The 23,235-nt window shown below is 44.1% G+C and overlaps 3 protein-coding genes across 6 annotated transcripts in view; all 3 read left to right on the forward strand.

Moving 5' to 3' along the window:
• The window catches only part of LOC117748071 (zinc finger protein 62 homolog), a 20,722-nt gene extending 18,806 nt beyond the window's left edge, over window positions 1–1,916 (forward strand). For all 3 annotated transcript variants that reach the window (XM_034557732.1, XM_034557858.1, XM_034557902.1), the window contains one exon: window positions 1,896–1,916. The gene's annotated coding sequence lies outside the window, so the exon portion shown is untranslated. The remainder of the gene's footprint in view (window positions 1–1,895) is intronic.
• si:ch73-12o23.1 (lysosomal alpha-glucosidase) overlaps window positions 1–2,882 on the forward strand; it is an 8,826-nt gene extending 5,944 nt beyond the window's left edge. The window contains exons 15-22 of the mRNA XM_034558884.1: window positions 1–101; window positions 523–674; window positions 789–937; window positions 1,015–1,156; window positions 1,256–1,354; window positions 1,731–1,895; window positions 1,965–2,111; window positions 2,200–2,882. Of these exons, the coding sequence (XP_034414775.1) occupies window positions 1–101; window positions 523–674; window positions 789–937; window positions 1,015–1,156; window positions 1,256–1,354; window positions 1,731–1,895; window positions 1,965–2,111; window positions 2,200–2,262 (1,018 nt within the window). The 3' untranslated portion in view covers window positions 2,263–2,882. The remainder of the gene's footprint in view (window positions 102–522; window positions 675–788; window positions 938–1,014; window positions 1,157–1,255; window positions 1,355–1,730; window positions 1,896–1,964; window positions 2,112–2,199) is intronic.
• Window positions 2,883–6,883: 4,001 nt separating this feature from the next.
• micall2b (mical-like 2b) lies at window positions 6,884–22,575 on the forward strand. 2 transcript variants are annotated; one of them, XM_034559529.1, is made up of 17 exons: window positions 6,884–7,393; window positions 8,855–8,903; window positions 11,406–11,544; window positions 11,630–11,817; window positions 12,069–12,196; window positions 12,729–13,264; window positions 14,723–14,912; window positions 14,999–15,183; window positions 15,760–15,817; window positions 16,324–16,466; window positions 16,673–16,731; window positions 17,589–17,712; window positions 17,902–17,995; window positions 18,932–19,005; window positions 19,128–19,242; window positions 19,925–19,971; window positions 20,968–22,575. In XM_034559529.1, the coding sequence occupies exons 1-17, from the start codon at window positions 7,251–7,253 to the stop codon at window positions 21,042–21,044; spliced, it is 2,349 nt and encodes a 782-aa protein (XP_034415420.1). In that variant the 5' UTR covers window positions 6,884–7,250; the 3' UTR covers window positions 21,045–22,575. The 2 variants fall into 2 exon arrangements, with proteins under 2 accessions (XP_034415420.1, XP_034415333.1); XM_034559442.1 differs by lacking the exons at window positions 6,884–7,393; window positions 8,855–8,903; window positions 11,406–11,544; ... (1 more) ...; window positions 12,069–12,196; window positions 12,729–13,264 and having other exon boundaries at window positions 13,408–14,912.
• Window positions 22,576–23,235: the final 660 nt, after the last annotated feature.

The raw sequence follows: 23,235 nt of genomic DNA on the forward strand, positions 1-23,235 counted from the left end.
CGTCATCTCCCGCTCCACCTTCCCCAGTCAGGGGATGTACTCGGGTCACTGGCTGGGAGACAACCGGAGCCAGTGGAAAGACCTGTACACCTCCATAGCGGGTGAGACATTCTACAGCAGGAGCACCACCACCACCCCCCAAAAAAAAAAAATATTCCTTCTAACGAACACTAATGTTGCTCCGGGTGTGGAAACGTGTTTGCAATAAGGGACCAAAACCAATGGAAGCAGCTTTAAAGTGACATCAATGCTGCCACGTCGTCATAAAAGTAGAAACTACTCTGCAATTTGGGATGTATTTATAGTGTTTTATGACACTTAAATCGTTGTAAAGATGTTTTACTGCACGCACTACGCTGCCGTGTGAGGATGAAGAGTGACACCCGCACAATGTAATATATTTAGATGAATTTAAATATTTTGATAATGCTTCGCCGTCATTTTTAGTGACTTATCTTTCTCAATTTTTCTTTTCCCCCTCTCTCCACCCCGCTCCCCATCTCTCTCTTTTGTCTCCTTCAGGCATCTTGACCTTTAACCTCCTCGGCATCCCGCTGGTGGGCGCCGACATCTGCGGCTTCAGCGAGGAGCCGCAGGAGGAGCTCTGTGTCCGCTGGACGCAGCTGGGAGCTTTCTACCCCTTCGCACGCAACCACAACGCCATCGTCATGAAGGTTCGGATCCCAACGTCCACGGCTAGTCGGCCCTTTTTAAAAAAAAAAAAAAAAAAAAATTATTCTACTTTATTTAGTTTTGTTTTGGTGTTTTTTTTTTTTTTTTTTTAAAAGCCTCAAGACCCGACGGCGTTCGGCCCTCTGGCGCGTAAGGCCATGAAGGAGGCGCTGCTGCTGCGCTACTCCCTCTTCCCCATCCTGTACACCCTCTTCCATCACGCGCACGTGCACGGACACACTGTCGCGCGGCCCTTAATGTTCGAGTAGGTATCCAAATTGTTTTATTTTTCCGCGCGTGCCGCCCTCCTGTAAATTGTCCCGTACGTGCACCTCCGAAAAGGTTCCCAAAAGACGTGCGGACGTACGGGATCGACAAGCAGTTCCTGTGGGGGAGGAGCTTGTTGGTGACGCCGGTGTTGGACCCGGGCGTCGACTACGTGGACGGTTACTTTCCAGAGGGCCTGTGGTACGACTACTACACGGTAAGCCCCGCCCCCCTCGACACTGAACCTGCACAAATAAGACCAATACATTTTTTTTTAAAAGTACCATAATACTTCTGGGCTCATGTGACTCCCCAGGGCGACTCTCTGCTCAGCGCGGGTGAAGACCTTCGCCTCCAAGCTCCTCTAGATAAGATCAACCTGCATCTGCGCGAAGGCTCAATTTCACCGACGCAGGTAAAGAGAGCGCAATCAGCGGACGCATTCAAAATGGCATTTAAAAGAGTGATTTCAAAATTGATTTGAGATCGGTGTGTGTGTGTGTGTGTGTGTGTGTGTGTGTGTGTGTGTGTGTGTGTGTGTGTGTGTGTGTGTGTGTGTGTGTGTGTGTGTGTGTGTGTGTGTGTGTGTGTGTGTGTGTGTGTGTGTGTGTGTGTGTGTGTGTGTGTGTGTGTGTGTGTGTGTGTGTGTGTGTGTGTGTGTGTGTGTGTGTGTGTGTGTGTGTGTGTGTGTGTGTGTGTGTGTGTGTGTGTGTGTGTGTGTGTGTGTGTGTGTGTGTGTGTGTGTGTGTGTGTGTGTGCGTGTGCGTGCGTGTGTGTGTGTGTGTGTGTAGGCGCCCAACCTGACGCTGTGGGTGAGCAGCGGTCAGCCTCTCCATCTGGTCTCGGCTCTCTCCGACGACGGCTCCGCCAGCGGAGATCTGTTCTGGGACGACGGCGAGAGCATCGACGCCTACGAGAACGACCTGTACTCCTACATCGTCTTCGACGTCGCTCAGGTGTGTGTGTGTGTGTGTGTGTGTGTAACGAAGAGAAACGTTACTGAAGCCCTGAAACTTGTTTCGTAGAACGCGATGACGTCACGGGTGCTCCACAGCAACGTGGAGGCCACGTACATCACCGTGGAGACGGCCTCCTTCTACGGCGTGAAGCAGAAGCCCGGCAGGGTGCTGGTGAACTCCCAAGATGCAACGTTCACCTACAGAGACAACCAGGTGAGTTAGAGCGCCGTATTTTTTTTAATTTGTTTGAATTAATCCGAGTGCAGAAGCTCTTCACGCTGACACGTTTTCCTCTCTGCAGGTGTTGACCGTCGGAGATCTCGGTCTCAACCTCAGTCGGAACTTCACCATCAGCTGGATGTAACGAACCGGATGTTTTCATTGGCTGCTGAAGGCGCACGCCAGTGCAGTTTAAAAAAAAAAAAATTGTTTTTAGGACACGTTTCTGTCTCTGTAGTCCAGAACCTCGGGGGTTAAACGGAACAATAACTGAGGTCAACGTGCTCATTTTTCACATTTGCTCTCGTCAACCTTTTTTAAACCCACGAAGACGATTCCCATCCAAACGCCCTCGAATTAGAGCCGAGTCGGCTCTTTAATCTCAAGAGTTATTGTCGCGTTTCGTATCTCGGGTGCAGAAACAAAAAAACAAAACTACTGACCTTCAGAAGTCTTCAAGAGACGGCTTTAAACATCTGTGTGGAAAACCTAATGTAACTTATCTCCCAGCTGTCATCGGATTTCAACAAAAAGCTTGTTTGTTGTGTTGGAACCTTTTTTTTTTCTTCTTTTTTTTTAAATATAAACGTGTCTCTTTTATTTCAGTTTTATTTTATTTTTTTAATTCTCATCAGCAGAAATGTTTTGTGCAATAAGTGAAATGAACGCGTGAGTCCAAACATAGTTCACGATGTGTGTGTGTGTGTGTGTGTGTGTGTGTGTGTGTGTGTGTGTGTGTGCGTGTGTGTGTGTGTGTGTGTGTGTGTGTGTGTGTGTGTGTGTGTGTGTGTGTGTGTGTGTGTGTGTGTGTGTGTGTGTGTGTGTGTGTGTGTGTGTGTGTGTGTGTGTGTGTGTGTGTGTGTGTGTGTGTGTGTGTGTGTGTGTGTGTGTGTGTGTGTGTGTGTGTGTGTGTGTGTGTGTGTGTGTGTGTGTGTGTGTGTGTGTGTGTGTGTGTGTGTGTGTGTGTGTGTGTGGCACTAATTAGTCCCGCAGCGTTGTAAGAAAGATGCCTTACGAGTCCTGTTTGTGAGCGTCTCCTCTTCTTCAGCGTGACATGTGACCTCGAAGCTGCAGAAATCAAGATTTTTGAGGACCGTCGGTGCATATGAGCCAAAAAAAGAAAGATATTTTCTCATGTATTCTTGTGTATTATTGTTTTGTGTGTAAATTGCTTGAATTTAATTATAAGAACAATATGAAAACTTCTTGAGTTCTGTTGGATTTATTTTTTCTCTTTTTATATTTGATGACGGAACATCTAGGTCAAGAAAAAAAGTATTTAATTATTAGTATTTTTTTAAGTATCTTGCCTGCATTTTAAATTGGACCCGTGAGGTGCAGGAGCGCGTGCGCCACTAGAGGGCGCCCTTCCTCCACGCGGTGGTTATGAATGGACGCTACAAATTACTGGATGTCAGTTTTTGTCTGTTTACATTTCTTTTCTTTTTTTTTCAGGCTTGAACCCAAAAAAGGGTCCGGAGCTTCAAACCAAAAGCAAATCTCTTTCCGGTCTCTCCTCCTCCTCAAATCATCCTCGAACGAGGTATTTCCGGAGAGGTCAAAGAACAACGCAGTTTTACTATCTAAGTCTTTTATCTTTTAATACTTATTGTTCTCGAGTGAAGTTAATGTTGACCTTATTTATCGATACAGTTTTCACGGTTAAAATATAAATATAAAGCTGACGTTTAAAGACACAAATTAATATATTTTTAAATGTTAATTCTAACAGTAAAAATCACATCTTAGTCTGTCAGAGTTTCTCTTTAATCAGCTCTGCAGCCTCTCCCTCTCTCAATCTTTATGTTGCTCTCTCTCTCTCTCTGTTTTTCTCTCCTTCTCTCTCTCTTTCTGTTTTTCTCTCCCTCTTTCTGTTGCTCTCTCTCTCTTTCTGTTTCTCTCTCTCTCTTTCTGTTGCTCTCTCTCTCTTTCTGTTTCTCTCTCTCTCTTTCTGTTGCTCTCTCTCTCTTTCTGTTTTTCTCCCTCTCTCTCTTTCTGTTTCTCTCTCTCTCTCTTTCTGTTGCTCTCTCTCTCTTTCTGTTTTTCTCCCTCTCTCTCTTTCTGTTTCTCTCTCTCTGGTATGAAGATACGTGGCTCATCTGAGGACTGAGCTAAATTAGTCTGTTTATAAAAAGTCATAATTAACTCTGAAGATCATCTCGTGGCACCAAACAAGTCTTTGATTGTTTCCCCCAAAACAAAAGGCGCACATATCGGTGACAGAAAGTGTCTCATCATCATCATCATCATCTTCCTCCTCCTCTTCCTCCTCCTCCTCCACTGATAGACGTGTTTTTATTGGCTCTGTGCAAACGTTCACAGGCTAACTGTTTCCAGATGGTTGTTGGAGGGCACATATATCATTCTGCATGGGGGGGGGTCTGTCAAAGGCCTTCTGCTCCACTGACGAGGGCATTTCCTGTCTGGATTTGGGAGGATTAAGTATTTGTGCGTGGGGGTGTTTGTATGGTCGGCATGTGGAGAGAGAGAGAGAGAGAGAGAGAGAGAGAGACAAAGTAAGGGACTCTTTTAGGGAACCGTGCACGTGTTTGATTTGACTGGCCGGGTTCTGTGTGCACGTGCACGGCAGGAATGGGAACAGATATGTAACAAATTACTTTTATTTAATGTTCTTTCCTTTTGGCCATTTGCATGCTTAATTTTTTATTTTTTATTTTTTATCCTTTCTTACTTTCAAAGGATTTATTTATTTATTGTGAAACTGTAAAAATACCTAATTAAAATACTAAGTATAAAAAAATTTTTTAAAACCACAACAAAAGGGACGTTGTGTACACGTGTAGGAGGGGAACAAAAAACTACACACTGTTAATGCTTCAGTCTGAGCTTTCTGAAGGTTTTGTTATGTTTATGGGGCACATTTCATCCCAAAAAAAAGACATTTCACTTTTTTTTTGACAAGTGGTGATTGAGCAAGAGAGTCATGGGGGTCATAACAAATATAATCTAAAAGCAGCTTCATTGTTCCATTGTATACTTTCCTTTTTGTGTTATTTTTAAAAAAAATGTTTAATGCAAGTTTGTCTCAAACCGACAAAAAACATTACAGCTTTTTCAAAAATTCACTTTTAATCATCTCATCAAAACATCCAGTTTGGTAAATCCAAAGTCATTTCTTTGGAAAGTCCCGACTACCTTGAGTTATAGATATCAGTCACGATCGAGTGAAGTGCATTGTGGGAAAAGTATTCTGCGGGTTGCTCAGTCAGTGTTGCACACACAAGTCTTTATCCAGCCTCCACACCTCCACAGGTGTGGTGAGACATGAACTAGACAAATATTTACCTGTGTGAGTGTGTGAGAGAGAAACTAAAAACCCTTAATCATCATCTGCTAGATACTAAATCACATCCAGGTTTAAGAACCCAGTCGGCCTATTTCACTGCTCCTCTGTAACATCTGCCTGTGAATGACACGCTGGTCATGTGATGAGTGTAAATATAGCAACAAAATAATAGTTTGACCCCTGAAATGGAAGGAAATGATGATTCATGGAGTGATTTGTTTTCTTTTTTTTAAGCGTCACTGTGTTAACAGAACTAAGAACAAGTTCAAACATGATTAATAAACCCCAAGGGGGAAGAAAACAGGAGCCCATATCTCGTGCACAATCCTCCATTTTTTAGTAGCCACGAGTCTTAATACAAATTTTAAAAAGTGAATTGGACTCAATTTAAAGCAGCGTTGGTTGTTTCTTTTTTTTTGGCAAACAAAACAGGAAGTTATCTCCATAAAGTTGGAGATAAACAAACAGCCGTTCACATTAAAAAAGTCCAATATTCAGTCTCTTTTTAGAGCATGAACCCCAAAAAAGTGAGCAAGAGAAAAAGAGCTTGAAGGGATTAAAAACAACTATTTTATATTCTTCGTGGGTTCGAGCTGTCACAAAGTTTTAGTGCAATTTTAAAGAGTAAATTAATTTAATTACTTTGGCGCCACCAGGTAAATGTCAGGAACTATTGCTCAATGTTTTCACGTTGACTAAAACTTGCTCAAGAGTGATGGCAATAAATAGAAACACTTTTTAGGGGATATTGAACTATTAATTTATTGTGATAATAGCCAATAGCGCAGGTGTAAACAAACGAGACACACACACACACACACACACAGACACACACACACACACACACACACACACACACACAGACACACACACACGCACAGTGAGGACGCACATAAAGTTTGAGTCAGCAAAACAAAGCGTCTTCTTGAGCGGAGCACGTGGGCAGGTGTCAGGTAACCATGGGAACAGAGACACGCCCAGCGGACAGGCCGCACCTGGCTTTACGTGGTCGCGCCTGTATTATAACCTTTAATCCACGTTACATATTTGTTTTAATACTTTTTAATATAAAATGTGAACGTGTGACGGTGCACGAGCTCAGCTGCTGCACGCGGGGGGGTGATTCATCTGCGGAAGTTGGAGGACGCGAGTTCAGTTTCTGGGTGTTTTTTGGGGTGGGGGGAGGAGTTGACATGATGACGTAATTGCACACAATTTGTGTGGGTAGTTTTTTTTTTCAAGACAGCTGACTGACTGGTGTTCTTTTTCTGTGGCGCTTCAACTTCTTAAATGTCTCAGAATAATAATAATAATAATCATAATAATAATAAAAACTTTCCAACAGGACGTTCTTTTTTAAATAATGTACAATTAATAAATTGGTGGCTAAAAATATCCTATTAATAACTTGGGACAAATTAACTCATACCTCTATCACCACCTATCCATGGCCTCCACACACTCTTCTCTCACACGCACGCACACACGCACACACACACACACGCACACACACACACGCACACTGACAATAGGAACACAAAGGCGCAGTGAACTCCACCCATGACGCGTCACCATCGAACCTTTCACAGGTGTCACTTCCAGTTTCTTCACATTCTCTCAGTCGATAGAGGTTATTCCCACAGAAACACGGACACACACACGCACACACACACACACACAGTGTCGCTCATTTCCTGGATCCAGCGTGTCGGAGCTGCTGTGGAAACTTTCAGGAGTTTGTTGTCGAGAGGGAGGCAGCAGGAGGCGGAGTGGAGGGGAAGCGCGCAGCTCGCACGCGGGTCGGTGTCCGACTCTGAGCTCCGGGGATGTCGGCCGTGAAGGCGCTGCAGCAGTGGTGCCGGGTCCGGTGCGACGGCTACCGGGACGTGTCCATCACCAACATGACCACGTCCTTCAGGGACGGCCTGGCTTTCTGCGCGCTCATCCACAAACACAGACCCGATCTCATGTGAGTAAAGAGCCCCGGACCACCAGAGGACTGTAGGGGGGTAGTGGGGGGGGGGGCTGGGGGGCCTGGGGGGTCTGGTTTTGAAGGCAACCTGTGTGGACAAGAAGCGGACTCGCGCTTTGTTACTTGTAGTTCTCTCGTGAAAACTTCACGGGTCTGCAGGAAAAACCGGAGCAGGAGCAGCTCAGCTGAGGAGCTGTGAGTGTGTGCGTGTGTGTGTGTGTGTGTGAGTGTGTGTGCGTTTCTTTCTGTACGGCTCACTCTTACAGTGATCATGCTGTTCCTCTGTGTTTATATTGCAGAGACGTGTGTAGACGTAAAGCGTTGAGCCTTGAAGGAGTTTAGACTTTACACGAGACTTGAAGGCAACATGAAGGTCTCAGGGTTTGAGCTGGAAACATGTTGCATCTTTAAAATAAATAAATAAAAGCCTATGGAAACAAATAATGGCAAAGAAATATTTAACTTTGAAAGCTGTCTATCTTTTATGTGACATTTATTCTCATGCAAAATAGAAAAACAGACTTTTTCTTATCATGAAACATGTATTATTATTACAGGCCTGAGCTTGCTCAAATAGTTTGACATAGCTGTGAGTAAATACATAAAACATGTCCAACCAATACGAAAAGAGTTCAAATAAAAATAAAAGGGAGAAGTGCAACGCTATTACAAAAAAAAAGAAGGTGGGTGGAGGTTGTAATGATGAGTCAAATACACGCATTAATCACAGAAAGATAGATTTCACGCACACACACACTCTCATGTTCCCAACGCACTAGTGTTTACGTGCAAATCAGTCAAAAGAATTGTCCTAGATCATCTGGAGCTTTACAGTCGATTATTAAAATATGACATTTTATTGGGGCAGCAATCACAGACGTGTCCTCGCCCCGCAAGATAAACATTTTTGTGTCAATGTTTGTTCTTGTATTGCGTAAGATGCGGCCGCTAATGATGTCTTAACACCATTGCATGATGTCTAACAACATTGCATGATGTCTCGATTCCCTTTTTAGGAGATGTTAGTCTTTGTTGAGTCAGAAAAAGCCCATCAGAGGTCGACTGTCGTAGCTCGTTGTGACGTCTCCATATTGTTTGTTGTGTCCGGTCAACAGTGAAAAACCCAAATAAATGTAATGTACAATAATAGGAGCATGAACGTGTATGTTTGTGCGACATTTTCATGTCTCTTGAGAAATGAATGAATTGAACTTTCAGTTTGAGGCCTCGATCGAGTGTTTTGGCTTTTCGGCGTTTGCAGCAAAAAGCCAAAAGGTCGTTGTCTCTCTGGTTTCCACCCCGGGAATATTTGTTGATATTTGTCACTTGACGCGTGACGTCGGGTTTGACTCCACGACGCGCGTTCAGGTCCAGACTGTGAACAAACCACCGAGGGAGGGAAGTTGACTTGACATGTGACCCGTGATTCATTTTTTTTCCGTTCTCCCTCTGTTGCAGCAACTTTGATTCGCTGAAGAAGGAAGATGTTTACGAGAACAACAAACTGGTGAGACATGTTTACATTCTGCATTTTGACCTCTAAACGTTTCCCACAAATGTTCAGGGGGCGACTCCTCTGGTTGTATAGAAGTCTATGCTTCATGTGTTAAAGCTGCTTTCTCTGTCCTGACCACCAGGGGGCGACTCCTCTGGTTGTATAGAAGTCTATGCTTCATGTGTTAAAGCTGCATTCTCTGTCCTGACCACCAGGGGGCGACTCCTCTGGTTGTATAGAAGTCTATGCTTCATGTGTTAAAGCTGCATTCTCTCTCCTGACCACCAGGGGGCGACTCCTCTGGTTGTATAGAAGTCTGTGCTTCATGTGTTAAAGCTGCATTCTCTCTCCTGACCACCAGGGGGCGACTCCTCTGGTTGTATAGAAGTATGTGCTTCATGTGTTAAAGCTGCATTCTCTCTCCTGACCACCAGGGGGCGACTCCTCTGGTTGTATAGAAGTCTATATAAATGACTCTACTTCTCTCTTGATGTATTCCCTCAGTAAACATTGTAAACATCAGTTTTTGGTCTCAATCTCTAGTTTCAAGTCTTCTTCAATACAGCGTGATGTTCATTTACTAAATTATGGTCTATTTAGAGTCAAACAGACAACAGAGCAGGATATGCTTGAGGGCGGGTCTTACTGTGATTGACAGGTCAAAACCATGTTCTGGGAGTCGTCTGTGTTCACAGCTGTGACCCTTTCAGTGTTTTCAGTTCATGAAAGTTTGTTGCAACCTCTTTTACTCAGCGCCGGGCTGTACTTTAGCTCCGCCCGCTTGTGGCTCTTCTGGTTGCATAGAACCAAGATGGCGACGGTCAAAATTTGCCGAAACTCGAGGCGTGAAATGGCAGCGCTCCTTCTGTGGTTTCACACTAATACACCGATCGGCAGCCGGCGGGCGACACCCTGAAGATATGCTGCAATGTGCCGAGAGAAGAAGAAGATAACGAGCTCGTAGAGACGTCTGTAACTCAGCGGAAAAACACTATCGTTCCACTATTTTCTGACATTTTATTGACCAAATGATTAATACATCTAACTGTCTTTACCTTCTTTACCTTCTTAACTTTCTTAACTTTCTTTACCTTTTTTACCTTCTTTACCTTCTTAACTTTCTTAACTTTCTTTACCTTTTTTACCTTCTTTACTTTCTTTACCTTCTTAACTTTCTTAACTTTCTTTACCTTCTTTACTTTCTTTACCTTCTTAACTTTCTTAACTTTCTTTACCTTTTTTACCTTCTTTACCTTCTTAACTTTCTTAACTTTCTTAACTGTCTTTACCTTCTTTACCTTCTTAACTTTCTTAACTTTCTTAACTTTCTTTACCTTCTTTACCTTCTTTATCTTCTTAACTTTCTTAACTGTATTTACCTTCTTTATCTTCTTAACTTTCTTAACTGTCTTTACTTTCTTAACTGTCTTTATCTTCTTAACTGTCTTAACTGTCTTTACCTTCTTTACTGTCTTTACTTTCTTAACTGTCTTTACTTTCTTAACTGTCTTTACTTTCTTTACTGTCTTTACTGTCTTTACCTTCTTTACAGTCTTAACTTTCTTAACTTTCTTTACCTTCTTTACTTTCTTTACCTTCTTTACTGTCTTTACTTTCTTAACTGTCTTTACTTTCTTAACTGTCTTTACCTTCTTTACTTTCTTTACCTTCTTTACTGTCTTTACTTTCTTAACTGTCTTTACTTTCTTTACTCTCTTTACTGTCTTTACTTTCTTTACCTTCTTTACAGTCTTAACTTTCTAAACTGTCTTTACCTTCTTTACTGTCTTTACTTTCTTAACTGTCTTTACTTTCTTTATTCTCTTTACTGTCTTTACTTTCTTTACCTTCTTTACAGTCTTAACTGTCTTAACTGTCTTTACCTTCTTTACCTTCTTTACCTTCTTTACTTTCTTTACTGTCTTTACTTTTCACTTTCTCCGCAGAGCTACGAGAGACTAAAGTTCACGGCAAAGTAAACTATGTTTTATGGCTCTGTCTTGATCGTCTGATTATTGCGCAACGCCTCTCGTGCTCGCCGGCCTGCCTCCGCTTGTTCAGGTCTGTTCTCCTTCCGCGTGAATCTAGTTTGGGAAATTCCCCACTCACTTTTCTCTCAACGCAGAAGGTGTCGATAAAATCTGTTTGCCATCTGAACAAAGGGATTTTAATCTGGAAAAAGATCACGGTTGATGTCAAAATATAAATAAAAAAAAGACACGTCCACATCTAAAATATAACACCAGGCACTCAAATAGACCAAATGAACTCTTTTAAAAGAGCGTTATTGCCTCTGTGTCAAAACACATCGATTGTGGCCCAAACTTTACCCCAATTCTTAGCAAAGACTCTGATGAAATAAAGCTGAACTAAAAAAAAAAAAAAAAAGAAACTCAGTCCCAAACATGCGCTTGAATAAGCGAACATCTATTATTAAGATGCAGAAGTTTCCACATTTTGCATCGAGGTCTCACAAAGTCAGACGACCTGCTTTTCATTTGATTTTTTTTGCAGGCGTTCAAGGTCGCGGAGGAGTTGGGAATCCCAGCGCTGTTGGATGCGGAGGACATGGTGGCTCTTAGGGTTCCCGACCGCCTCAGCATCCTGACGTACGTGTCCCAGTACTACAACTACTTCCACGGACGCTCCCCGAGTGAGTATCCGGTGTCTCCGGGCCGTGTCCGTTCCCTTCTCTTGTTTCCCCTAGCTTATGGTTTATTCATGTGTTTCGGCTGCAGTCGGCGGTATGGCAGGCGTGAAGCGCCCGGCCGACGGCCCCGCGGAGGAACCGTCCGGCAAGAAGAACCAGCCGGTGGCGGCGAAGGCGTTTCCCTCGTCCCAACCGGCCCGGGAGAACAGCCCCCCTCCCTCCGCCAACATCACGAGGCCCTCTCCTTCCCCGAAGCAAGCCAGAAGTGCCACAAAGGTAGTGGCCTTCATTCTTCGCACAAGCGTGACAACAAGTGTCCTTAATGACTTCACAAAAGATGCGGGAGTTGCAAAGCCAAAGACATTAAAGAGGATTTAAATACCTACAAAGTTATATTCTTGTGTCCACCAAACAAAAAAACCCACATTGCCTCAGATAAGTTACAGAAAGTACATAAATAGATAACGTGTCCTGGATAAAGTTGGCATTTCCCCCTCATTTCCCCCTCATTTCCGCCTCCCTTCCAGGAAGTGGCGGTTGAGAGGTCCCATCAGACCGGCACCCTGAGTAACAAGTGTGTGTCCTGCAGCAAACACGTTCACCTGGTGCAGCGACACCTAGTGGATGGGAAGCTGTATCACAGGAGCTGTGCAAAGTAAGGGACCCGTGATAAATCCTGATCCTTTTTTTTTCTTCTGGTTTGTAAATGTATAATACAAATTATAAATATAACTCCCATCGCACTGTTAGACTCACATTGAAACGGTTAAGAAAATAAAAGGATTGCATTCTTCTCTCTATTTGATGCCGACATTACCCACAATGCAACTCCACCGGCAACAGTTCAGTTGGAGTTTGTGTGTGTTATGTTAGACGCAGATTCCACATCACAGTCCATTTCTATATAATTTACTGTTTCATGACGGCTTTAATTTAAAGAATAACTTGATTTACTTTCTGGGTTCTGACTCATTGCGATGACAAATATTTGCCTTTTTTAAGAGAAAATCAAGGTCAAAAGTCTCAGAAGTTGTATTTCCTTCTTCCTGACCTCCACAGACTGTGTAAATCCAAGTATTACACATGTTTCTGGCATCATACAACCGTAGTTATGTGCAGGGGTTTTGTATTTAAGCTCAAACGGCAATAAGAGTTCTGATTCGTGTCTTGTGCTCTCGGTCTCTCAGGGCTCTGCCGCCTACGAACCCAACTGCACCTTTCAGAGCTTTACCCACAAGCACTCCGGTTTCCAGATTGAGTCCTCTAGCTGACTCTAAAACCAACATGGCCGCTCCAGCTCATGCGCCCTCCAGACTGGGACCGTCGTGGCTGACGGAGAAAGCCGCCACCCCTCCCAGCTTCTCCACCACTTCTTCTTCTTCTTCCTCTCCGTCTCCCTCCCGGCCTGCTTCCAGCCTCTCTCCCGCCGCCGCTCGTAAGACTCAGACGCACGTCGTCTCCAAACTCCAAACTCCTGGCGACTCTCCCGTCGCCACAGCAACCGCTTCCATCAACGCCAGGCCCGCCGCTGCTCCCCGCACCTCGACCGCGGCGGCCAAGACGCTGCAGTCCAAGCTCAAGTTCTTCCAATCGGAGCGAGATGAGGAGAAAAAGGCCACGACCGCCACCGCCACGGTGGTCATAAACAAAGGGCTGGACGTCGGCGCTCGGGTCCAGGAGGCCGCGGCCGGACATCCCGTCACTGTGCTTGTGAACGTCGGTGGCAAAAAGGTAAGGACCGCGAGCCCGAACGCAGGCTGGAAAGCATCTGGAGGAGGAGAGTCCAAGACGAAAGCATCTGGAGGAGGAGAGTCCAAGATGAAAGCATCTGGAGGAGATGGAGAGTCCAAGACGAAAGCATCTGGAGGAGGAGAGTCCAAGACGAAAGCATTTGGAGGAGATGGAGAGTCCAAGATGAAAGCATCTGGAGGAGGAGAGTCCAATATGAAAGCATCTGGAGGAGATGGAGAGTCCAAGATGAAAGCATCTGGAGGAGTTGTAGAGTCCAAGACGAAAGCATTTGGAGGAGTTGTAGAGTCCAAGACGAAAGCATTTGGAGGAGATGGAGAGTCCAAGACGAAAGCATTTGGAGGAGATGGAGAGTCCAAGATGAAAGCATCTGGAGGAGATGGAGAGTCCAAGACGAAAGCATTTGGAGGAGTTGTAGAGTCCAAGACGAAAGCATCTGGAGGAGATGGAGAGTCCAAGACGAAAACATTTGGAGGAGTTGTAGAGTCCAAGACGAAAGCATTTGGAGGAGATGGAGAGTCCAAGACGAAAGCATTTGGAGGAGATGGAGAGTCCAAGATGAAAGCATCTGGAGGAGATGGAGAGTCCAAGACGAAAGCATTTGGAGGAGTTGTAGAGTCCAAGACGAAAGCATCTGGAGGAGATGGAGAGTCCAAGACGAAAGCATTTGGAGGAGTTGTAGAGTCCAAGACGAAAGCATTTGGAGGAGATGGAGAGTCCAAGATGAAAGCATCTGGAGGAGATGGAGAGTCCAAGACGAAAGCATTTGGAGGAGTTGTAGAGTCCAAGACGAAAGCATCTGGAGGAGATGGAGAGTCCAAGACGAAAACATCTGGAGGAGATGGAGAGTCCAAGACGAAAGCATTTGGAGGAGTTGTAGAGTCCAAGACGAAAGCATCTGGAGGAGATGGAGAGTCCAAGACGAAAGCATTTGGAGGAGTTGTAGAGTCCAAGACGAAAGCATTTGGAGGAGATGGAGAGTCCAAGATGAAAGCATCTGGAGGAGATGGAGAGTCCAAGATGAAAGCATTTGGAGGAGTTGTAGAGTCCAAGACGAAAGCATCTGGAGGAGATGGAGAGTCCAAGACGAAAACATTTGGAGGAGATGGAGAGTCCAAGACGAAAACATTTGGAGGAGATGGAGAGTCCAAGACGAAAGCATCTGGAGGAGATGGAGAGTCCAAGATGAAAGCATCTGGAGGAGATGGAGAGTCCAAGACGAAAGCATTTGGAGGAGTTGTAGAGTCCAAGACGAAAGCATCTGGAGGAGATGGAGAGTCCAAGACGAAAGCATTTGGAGGAGTTGTAGAGTCCAAGACGAAAGCATTTGGAGGAGATGGAGAGTCCAAGATGAAAGCATCTGGAGGAGATGGAGAGTCCAAGACGAAAGCATTTGGAGGAGTTGTAGAGTCCAAGACGAAAGCATCTGGAGGAGATGGAGAGTCCAAGACGAAAACATTTGGAGGAGATGGAGAGTCCAAGACGAAAACATTTGGAGGAGATGGAGAGTCCAAGACGAAAGCATCAGCCGCCGCCTTCATCTCCAAAAAACTGACAGAGGAGAAAAACAACAACAACACGGCGAAGCCGTGGACAACCGTACCGCTGAAGAAGACCGACATGTGAGTGATGTAACCACACATTTATGACTTCACGACTTCTTGCTTTTGGCCTGACCTCGACTGGTCAACTCCTTCCCTCTGATCAGACCTCCTAGAGTGGAGACGCCAAAGAGAGGGAGGAAGGTGCTGAGGGCGGACCCGTCGCTCCTCGCCGACCTGTCGACTCCGGCGGACGCCTGGACTCCGAGCCCGGCCGGCAGGAGCGGACTCGGGGCCAGAACCCCAGACAGGGGAGCCTCGAAGGCCAACGGCACATCGCCCAACACCTCAGGTTAGACTCACTTATCTGGTGACCGCACCTGGGGCAGTTTGCCCAGAGTCTTGACTTCAGACTGCAGAACTTTGTAGAACAATAACAGACAAACGAACCGACTGTGGATTACTTTCTGGAGTATTTAAAATTGTACAAATATTTCGTCTTCATGTTTTTTTTATTTTTTATAAAGAAGCCAGAAACAGACATGTCTTTTGTGATGGCTGGCTTATTTAGAGTTGCATGGGATTTACTCCCAAAATGTGGCGAAAGGATTTCCAGGGAGGCACATGCTCTTTAAAAAAATAGCAAACACAGAGGAATTTATTCAATTGTCTTCATTTAACATCAATACTGACTGGACATCCACATAAAAGGGGGTGAATTTCCCCTTTTTTTGAATGACTGAGAGACTTCATTCATGCCTCATCGACAACCTAAAGGCACCCTGTTACTACCCCCTGTACAGAGTTGGTGTTATTCCTTTTTATAACAAAACAATACAAATAGGACCTGATAATAAATGGTGGATTGTAAAGATGGGAAGTTTAAAAACAACAATGTTTAATTTGTTTTTTCTTTTTCCTTCCTCAGCACTAGAAAACAAAGATTCTCCAGCGGACTGGAGGTCGAAGCTCAAACCCGTCTCCCAGTAAGACTTATTTTATTAACGTTTAGTCCATGATTCTAATGTTTCTGGTTAATTCCTTTCCCTCGCTGGCTCAGTTCCTAAAGTCCTGCAGGGCGTATCTGTACGTGGGCGTGCTCACAGCGTATCACCTTCTCCTTGTCCATCCATCCATCCTTTTTATCCTGCCTTTCATCCATCCATCCGTCCGACCTTCCCCTCCCACGGGAAGCCTGTACCCGCTGCTCCTCCAAATGGCTCGGCCGTCGTCGTCGTTTGCGTTCAGAGCTTTTTTTTCTCCGGCCTCTCACCTCTTCCGCCCTCGTGAGCCCCCGAATGGTGTCGAGGCCGAGCGGCGGCATCCTCCGCGGTGCGACATATGCTCGGTGCTCAGAGGTCCGCTTCCCCCGGGGCGACCTTTCCATCCCGCTCTCATGAATCACGGAAGGGGGGCTACTTGTAGGAGCAGATAAAGGGCCATTAATTAAATGCTGTCTTTTCTTTTTGCCATCTTTTCTGCTCGTCCTCAGACCTGCCAGTCCTTCACAGTCCTCCCCTAAACCGCGGGCTAATGGAGCTGGGAGGCTTCAGACTCCAGAGCCGTCTGTCGGGCCTTCTCCCTCCCCTCGTCTTCCCAGCCCCAGCATTTCTGTCACTCCACCTGCAGCGAAGGGTAACATGCACACCTGTGTTGTATTGTTGTTCTCTTTAAATATGATTTTGGACACAAAAACAACCCTGCACATTGCTATTTTACTCCCATTTCTTGTCATCACAATGCACCGCAAACGGTCTTCCTAAAGACTTCCTGTATATGAATCGGACCTCTCGGGGTCCTTTTTTTTAAATATATCTGCATTATATTTCTTTCTTTTTCAGGGATCCTGAATGATCAGAAAGACCCAACTGCAAACGGCGCCAAGTCGGACTGGAAGAAGGTAAAAGAAGTTTGCTCCAGCTTCCGTCACATTGTTTTTAAAATGAATCCCGTTGAGATTTTAAGTGACATTATACATTTAGAAGAGGATCTCTTAAGCCTTAATCATCCACCTACTGTTCTGCATCCCGCTGCAGCTTCACTGTAAAGCAGTTTGGTCGTCAAGCTAGCTCGCTAAAGCTAGCAGCTAGCTCGCTAAAGCTAGCAGCTAGCTCGTTAAAGCTAGCAGCTATCTCGCTAAAGCTAATTAAAAGCGATTTAAGTGTGAATCAAAACTAAGGAGCGGATATATGAAATGAGCTTGCGACAGATTAAGTAAAAAAAGATGAATTTAGCCGGAGCTGGACATTTCTTTTTGTTTTAGCTCGCATCATATTATTATTTTTAACGTCGCTAAAGCTTTCGAACCAGGAAGCTAACGCTCCCAAAGTTAAGTTCCCAAAAAATGGTATTGTGTGCCGAAACCAAAATAATAGAAAAACTAAAGAGCTGTAAGATATAGAGGAGTAAAATCCATGTAGTAGCATTAATAAGAATAACAAAAAATAATAAGAATAGTAACCATTTCTATTTATTTAACCTACTGATTGGTAGCAAACAAAAAATAATCATAAAAACGTTTTGGAGGAAAGGACAACTTTTCACACCACATTTAAATTGTTTATTAATGTAATAATGTATACATCTTACTCATCTGATAATATTTTACTGCCTCTTTTCTCCAAACTGAAATGTAAGGATATCATTTGATAAAGACAGTGGGATCATTAAGTTAGGTTCACCTGTGTTTTTATATATATATATATATATATGTGTGTGTGTGTGTGTGTGTGTGTGTGCGTGTGCGCGTGTGTGTAGACGAAACCAGACTACATTCTCAAAGAGGACATCATGAGGGAACTGCAGGAGATGGATGATAATTTGAACGTGTGGGAGAAGAGGGGGGTGGAGCTGGAGGAGAAGCTCCGCAGCAGTGAAGAAGGTGAGATGAACACACTCGTACTTTATGAACCTCCTCGTGAATCAGGAGGAGGAGAAGAAGAAGAAGAAGAAGAAGAAGAAGAAGAAGAAGAAGAAGAAGAAGAAGAAGAAGAAGACTTGGAGGAAGGAATGTATCTGGGATTAACTGTGTGTGTGTGTGTGTGTGTGTGTGTGTGTGTGTGTGTGTCAGAGGGTGAAGACGACGATGAGCTCATGGTCGAGTGGTTCAACTTGATCAGGAATAAGCAGGTGGCCATGCGCCGGGAGTCTGAACTGGTCTACATGTGAGTAAACACACACACACGCACACACACACACACACACACACACACACACACACACACACACACACACACACACACACACACATACTTGGAGAAGGGGCATGCCACTATTTAGCGATTAGTGAAACCAGACTTGTGGCCAGAAGGTTGACAGTATGAATTCCCAGTGTCCTCCCTCCTCCGTCCTACAGCAGGGCGTCCTGGAACAAGACAGTGCCCGCACCCCCCACCCCCCCCCCCCCACCCCCCACCCCCCACTGGCTGCAGTGTGAAGCAGGATGCTGCTCAACTGCACACATGCGCTGCAATTATTCCTTTCATTAATTAATGTTAACCCTCTACTTCTACCAAGGCATTTTAAAGGCAAATTATAATTCAGAAAATTGTCTTTTTAATCCAGATTTGCCATTAAATACACACGGCATAAGAATCATGCGCTCTAATCAATATTTATTCTGTGAATAACAGATCTGATGACCGTGTAATGTGATAGAGAATTATCCCACGTGTTTCAGGGTTTCAGGGTTTTTCATACATTTGTTGTACTGTTATGTTATAGCAGCTTTATTGCTTTGGTTCACTCTGACCATAAACACAAAAAAAAGTAAAATAAATATTGATGTTGCTCCCTAACCTTTACAGCTTGTTTCTGCTGCCCCCTAGTGGCTTAAAAACAACACAATACAACTGCAAGAATTATGCAAAGTTTTGGGTTTTCTGTTTGTTTATACAGAAAATGTCGAACTTGAAAGTCCTTCATGTACTTGATCTCACGGAAAATATGTGTTAATAAAAGAAATTTGATAGTGAAATAATAAAATTTGTCAAACAACCAGACTCGAAATTCTCGACGAAGGAAAAACAAATACAATAAACATTATGAATACAGACTTTCACGCAGTTTATTTTATTTATTTATTTTTTTTTGACATCCAGTGGGAAAACCCAGGACCTGGAGGAAGAGCAGCCCACTGTCGAGCAGGAGCTCAGGAGACTGATGGAAAAACCAGGTGAGGGTTTTTTTTCTGGGGGGGGTAAAAAAACGCATTTGACACGATTGACTCGTTGATATGAAACCAGTTTTAAAAAAAACCCGTTGGAGACTAAAAGATGCGTTCGTGTTTTGGAGCAGAGCGCCTGAAGACCACCTGGGACCGGAAGAGGGAGGAGCAGCTGATGGCCAAACTGGTGGAGATCGTCAACGACAGAAACGCCATTATAGACGGTCTGGATGAGGACCGGCTCAGGTACAGACTCTTTAAAACTCTGCAGTTTGAGGCCGATATAATATAATTATTTTTTTATTTAGCTTGTGCTACGTATGGACACTCACAATGTCATCAAGTCCAACAACAATGCGCCTCCCCCAAAACTTTTGTCAAATAAAGCTGACGACATGTTGCCCCGCTGTGTAATTTCATTGGCTTTCTTTTTTTGCCGTGTGTGTGTGTGTGTGTGTGTGTGTGTGTGTGTGTGTGTGTGTGTGTGTGTGTGTGTGTGTGTGTGTGTGTGTGTGTGTGTGTGTGTGTGTGTGTGTGTGTGTGTGTGTGTGTGTGTGTGTGTGTGTGTGTGTGTGTGTGTGTGTGTGTGTGTGTGTGTGTGTGTGTGTGTGTGTGTGTGTGTGTGTGTGTGTGAGAGAGACAGTTTGTTTTTAAAGACGTCGCTTTTGGATTTGGTAAAATCGTGCCGGGCACGTTTTACACTTTATAGAAAGATATGAATCAATAATCTCATGGTCTTCGTTTGATTTAAAATGTTATATTTACTCGACCGCAGTGAGAAAACCTCACAATGTCCCACTGCATCACACGCATATATAAATATATACAAATATATATAATAAATATATATATAGATATATATAAATGCAGTACGAGCTCATACAGGACTTGCTGTTAATGTGTGTTTGCTTGTTGTGCGTTTTCTCAGGGAGGACGAGGAGGACGTGGAGCTCGACAAGTTGATGATGAATTTCAGTGAGTGACTCCAACATCCCCCCCCCCCCCCCCCCCCCCCCCCCCTCCCGTTCTTTTCATTAGTTATCACAACCTCGATGTCACTGCAACTTAGTTTGCGTATAAATTATCCAATTGAGGATTTCCATCATGGACGCCTCTAAGTGAAGTAGATAGGTGTGTGTGTGTGTGTGTGTTCTGCATGTTTAAGGGAGCCAGCGGGCGATGTTTTCATCTCATTTGATCTAATGACTGCTAATGGGCTAAAAGCATCAAACAGGATGCTCCCCCTCTCGGGTAATGCAGCCGTTAATTTGACCCTCTGATGCAACCGAGCTTCATTTGCAATTCATGACCGGGAAAGCCGGGCTGGGAAAAGTGAGGAGATTTATTGAACTTCAGTGGGGGAAAAAAGGGGGTCGCCATGTTGCGGCGAGCGAACGCCGACCGCGTGGGCTGAAGACGAGCCGCTTCCCTTTTTTAAATGTGTTCGTAAAGTTAACGCCAAAGTTTCACAGCTCAGTCATGTGACCACTCACGTTGCATCGTCTCATAAGAGAAATGCTGCTTCATACCACGAGAAATACTCCTTATGTCCTGGAAGGTGCTTTTTTCTTTCCTTTCTTGCATCAGGACACCTCAAACGGGGGTTAATTGACGTTAAACTGCTCGTAACCACGGCAACAGAGTGTCTGTTGTGAAAACCAACAACTAGCTCATGAGTTAAACTAGACGAGAAACACACTTTAAACACAACTTCTCTTTTTGCTTGTGGCGCAGTATTACATGCACTAATACATCCCTCCTGTCTCCTCTCTCGTGTCTCCTGTCTCCTCTCTCCTCTCTCCTGTCTCCTGTCTACTCTCTCCTGTCTCCTCTCTCCTGTCTCCTATCTCCTGTCTCCTCTCTCCTCTCTCCTGTCTCCTGTCTACTCTCTCCTGTCTCCTCTCTCCTGTCTCCTATCTCCTGTCTCCTTTCTCCTGTCTCCTCTCTCCTGTCTCCTCTCTCCTCTCTCAGACACAAAGAAAGACAAACCAAAGAAGAAGTCTCCGATGTCCAAACTGTTCGGTTGGGGGAACAAGAAGGAGGGATGACGCTCCGCAAAACACAGCTCTGCTACTGTCTTTGATGTGTGCGTGTGTGTGTGTGTGTGTGTGTGTGTGTGTGTGTGTGCGTGTGTTCTGTCATCTTAAGCGCTTTTAGAAAAATGCCCATCCCTCTGTCGACTGCATCACTCAAGATCTGACATTACTCCTGTCTGCCAGTGACACCCACACACCCACACAAACGCACAAACACCCACACAAACGCACACACACCCACACAAACGCACAAACATGCACACACACGAATGATGTTGAGGGGTTAATGACTCACCAGCCGTGATGTGATTGGGTTCAGCGCTCCAGTTGTTAGTTTTAATACCCTTCTAGTCTTAATCTGTCTACTTAATGCTCTCAAACGCACACGCACACACACACAAACACACATTTACATGCACTTACATGTGCAACTTAAAACGTTGGGTGTGTGCAGCAACACCACGGATGCCAACGCGACTTAAAGAAGCGTTTTCTCGCTCGTGTTTCGCTCCGAGACCTTTGTTGACCTCTGTGACCTCTGTGACCTCTGTGATCTGAAGGTCTCGCTAAGATCTCGAGTTCACTCTGATCTTCTGGACCAGTGTGGAGGTTTCAGGAGTTCTTCAGGGTCGTCTTAGTCAAAACCCCAAAGGAACCCGACTGTGAACCATGCTTGTTGTGGGTTGAGCCAGCTCCAGCCCTTTGGGAGGCTCTCAGGCCCCCCGTGGCCCCCCGTGGACCCCGTGGACCCCCAGGCTAACGTGGTTGGGTTGGAGTCAGATCTCTGGGATAAAAGGGAACATAAGAGGGTCATTGGTGGGGGGGGGGGGGGCTATAGCAATTTTAAAGACACAACAATGCAGACTATTATACGTCATGGGCTTTTATTCTGAAAGGTTATATGAATATGAGTGCAAATCAACTCGTTGCACACAAACTGAACTTTTATCCACTTCCAGGGATGTTTAAAGGATGTTTTGTATGTATGTGTGTGTATATATATATATATATATATATATATATATATATATATATATATATATATATATATATATATATATATTACAAGAGTGTGTAAATGCCATAGAAACAAAATTGTCAGCAACCTTTTGACAGCAGCGGATCGTTACTAATAATCTACGGATTCAAGCTGCAAGAAAGTCACTGGAATGCCGTGCTTTGTTTTTCTTTCATGTTTCTTATGTACAGAGTTTATATTAATAACTAAAACCAGCTGACTGGGTGTCTTTAACTGGTAGAACTGGTCCATATTGGATCTGGATGTGTACATGTTTAAAAAAAATCTGTGGGTGTCATAATAATCTATTGCGTATCAGTCCTTTTTAATTTCTGTAACTATTTTGCATAATTTAACATTGTATGTGTGTACATGTCCGCGTCCCCTTCATTGCCCTTCACCTCAGCTCTATATGTGTCGTATACAAGTCGATGATTAGGACCGTCTGATTATTGAACGGCAGCATTTTTAAACCACATTTCTGTAATAAATCGACTAGAATTTTAATAAAAAGACAACATTATTTATTGGTCGTGGTTCTCTGCCTGTCATGACATTCGCTCATATGGAAATAGAATAGTACATAACTTTTAATGGTGAATGTAGTTAATGCTAAACCACCTTAATGTACCTTCATATTACCCTCTTGAGTGTTAAATTAGTGGTTTAGTGGTTGTCATTTAATTAAAAGCAGTGACGATGCAGTTTCGGTTTCAGGACACCAGGGGGCAGCATGAGACTTCACTGGAGCTCACGCGCAGCTTGAATCCCCCTTTTTCTATCTTTTGGTCTTTTTAGAGCTGATGAAATACACAAAAACCAGATCTGACACAACATGAAAGACGCATTGGATTAATTAATGTTGTTTTTTTAATTATAAAAGGAAGTTAATTCTCTCACTAATGCAGATTTAATTTGGGATTTTATTCATTTATTGTAAATGTATATATGTAAATAGGAAAAGACTCACTATTATTATATTTAAATGTTTTTATATTCTAGACTATCCTGTCCAAGACAGCAGCAGCTCATTTAACTACGTTTCAGACAAACAACCCCAATAACAGTTTAATTCACTTCTCCAGTGAAACTATTGCACAATACACACATTGTCACATATGTTTATTATTCTCTGGGCAGATAAATAATATAAAACACACACACACACACACACGCACTCTCTCT

The sequence above is a fragment of the Cyclopterus lumpus genome, chromosome 1 (assembly GCF_009769545.1).
Source record: "Cyclopterus lumpus isolate fCycLum1 chromosome 1, fCycLum1.pri, whole genome shotgun sequence".
NCBI lineage: Eukaryota > Metazoa > Chordata > Actinopteri > Perciformes > Cyclopteridae > Cyclopterus > Cyclopterus lumpus.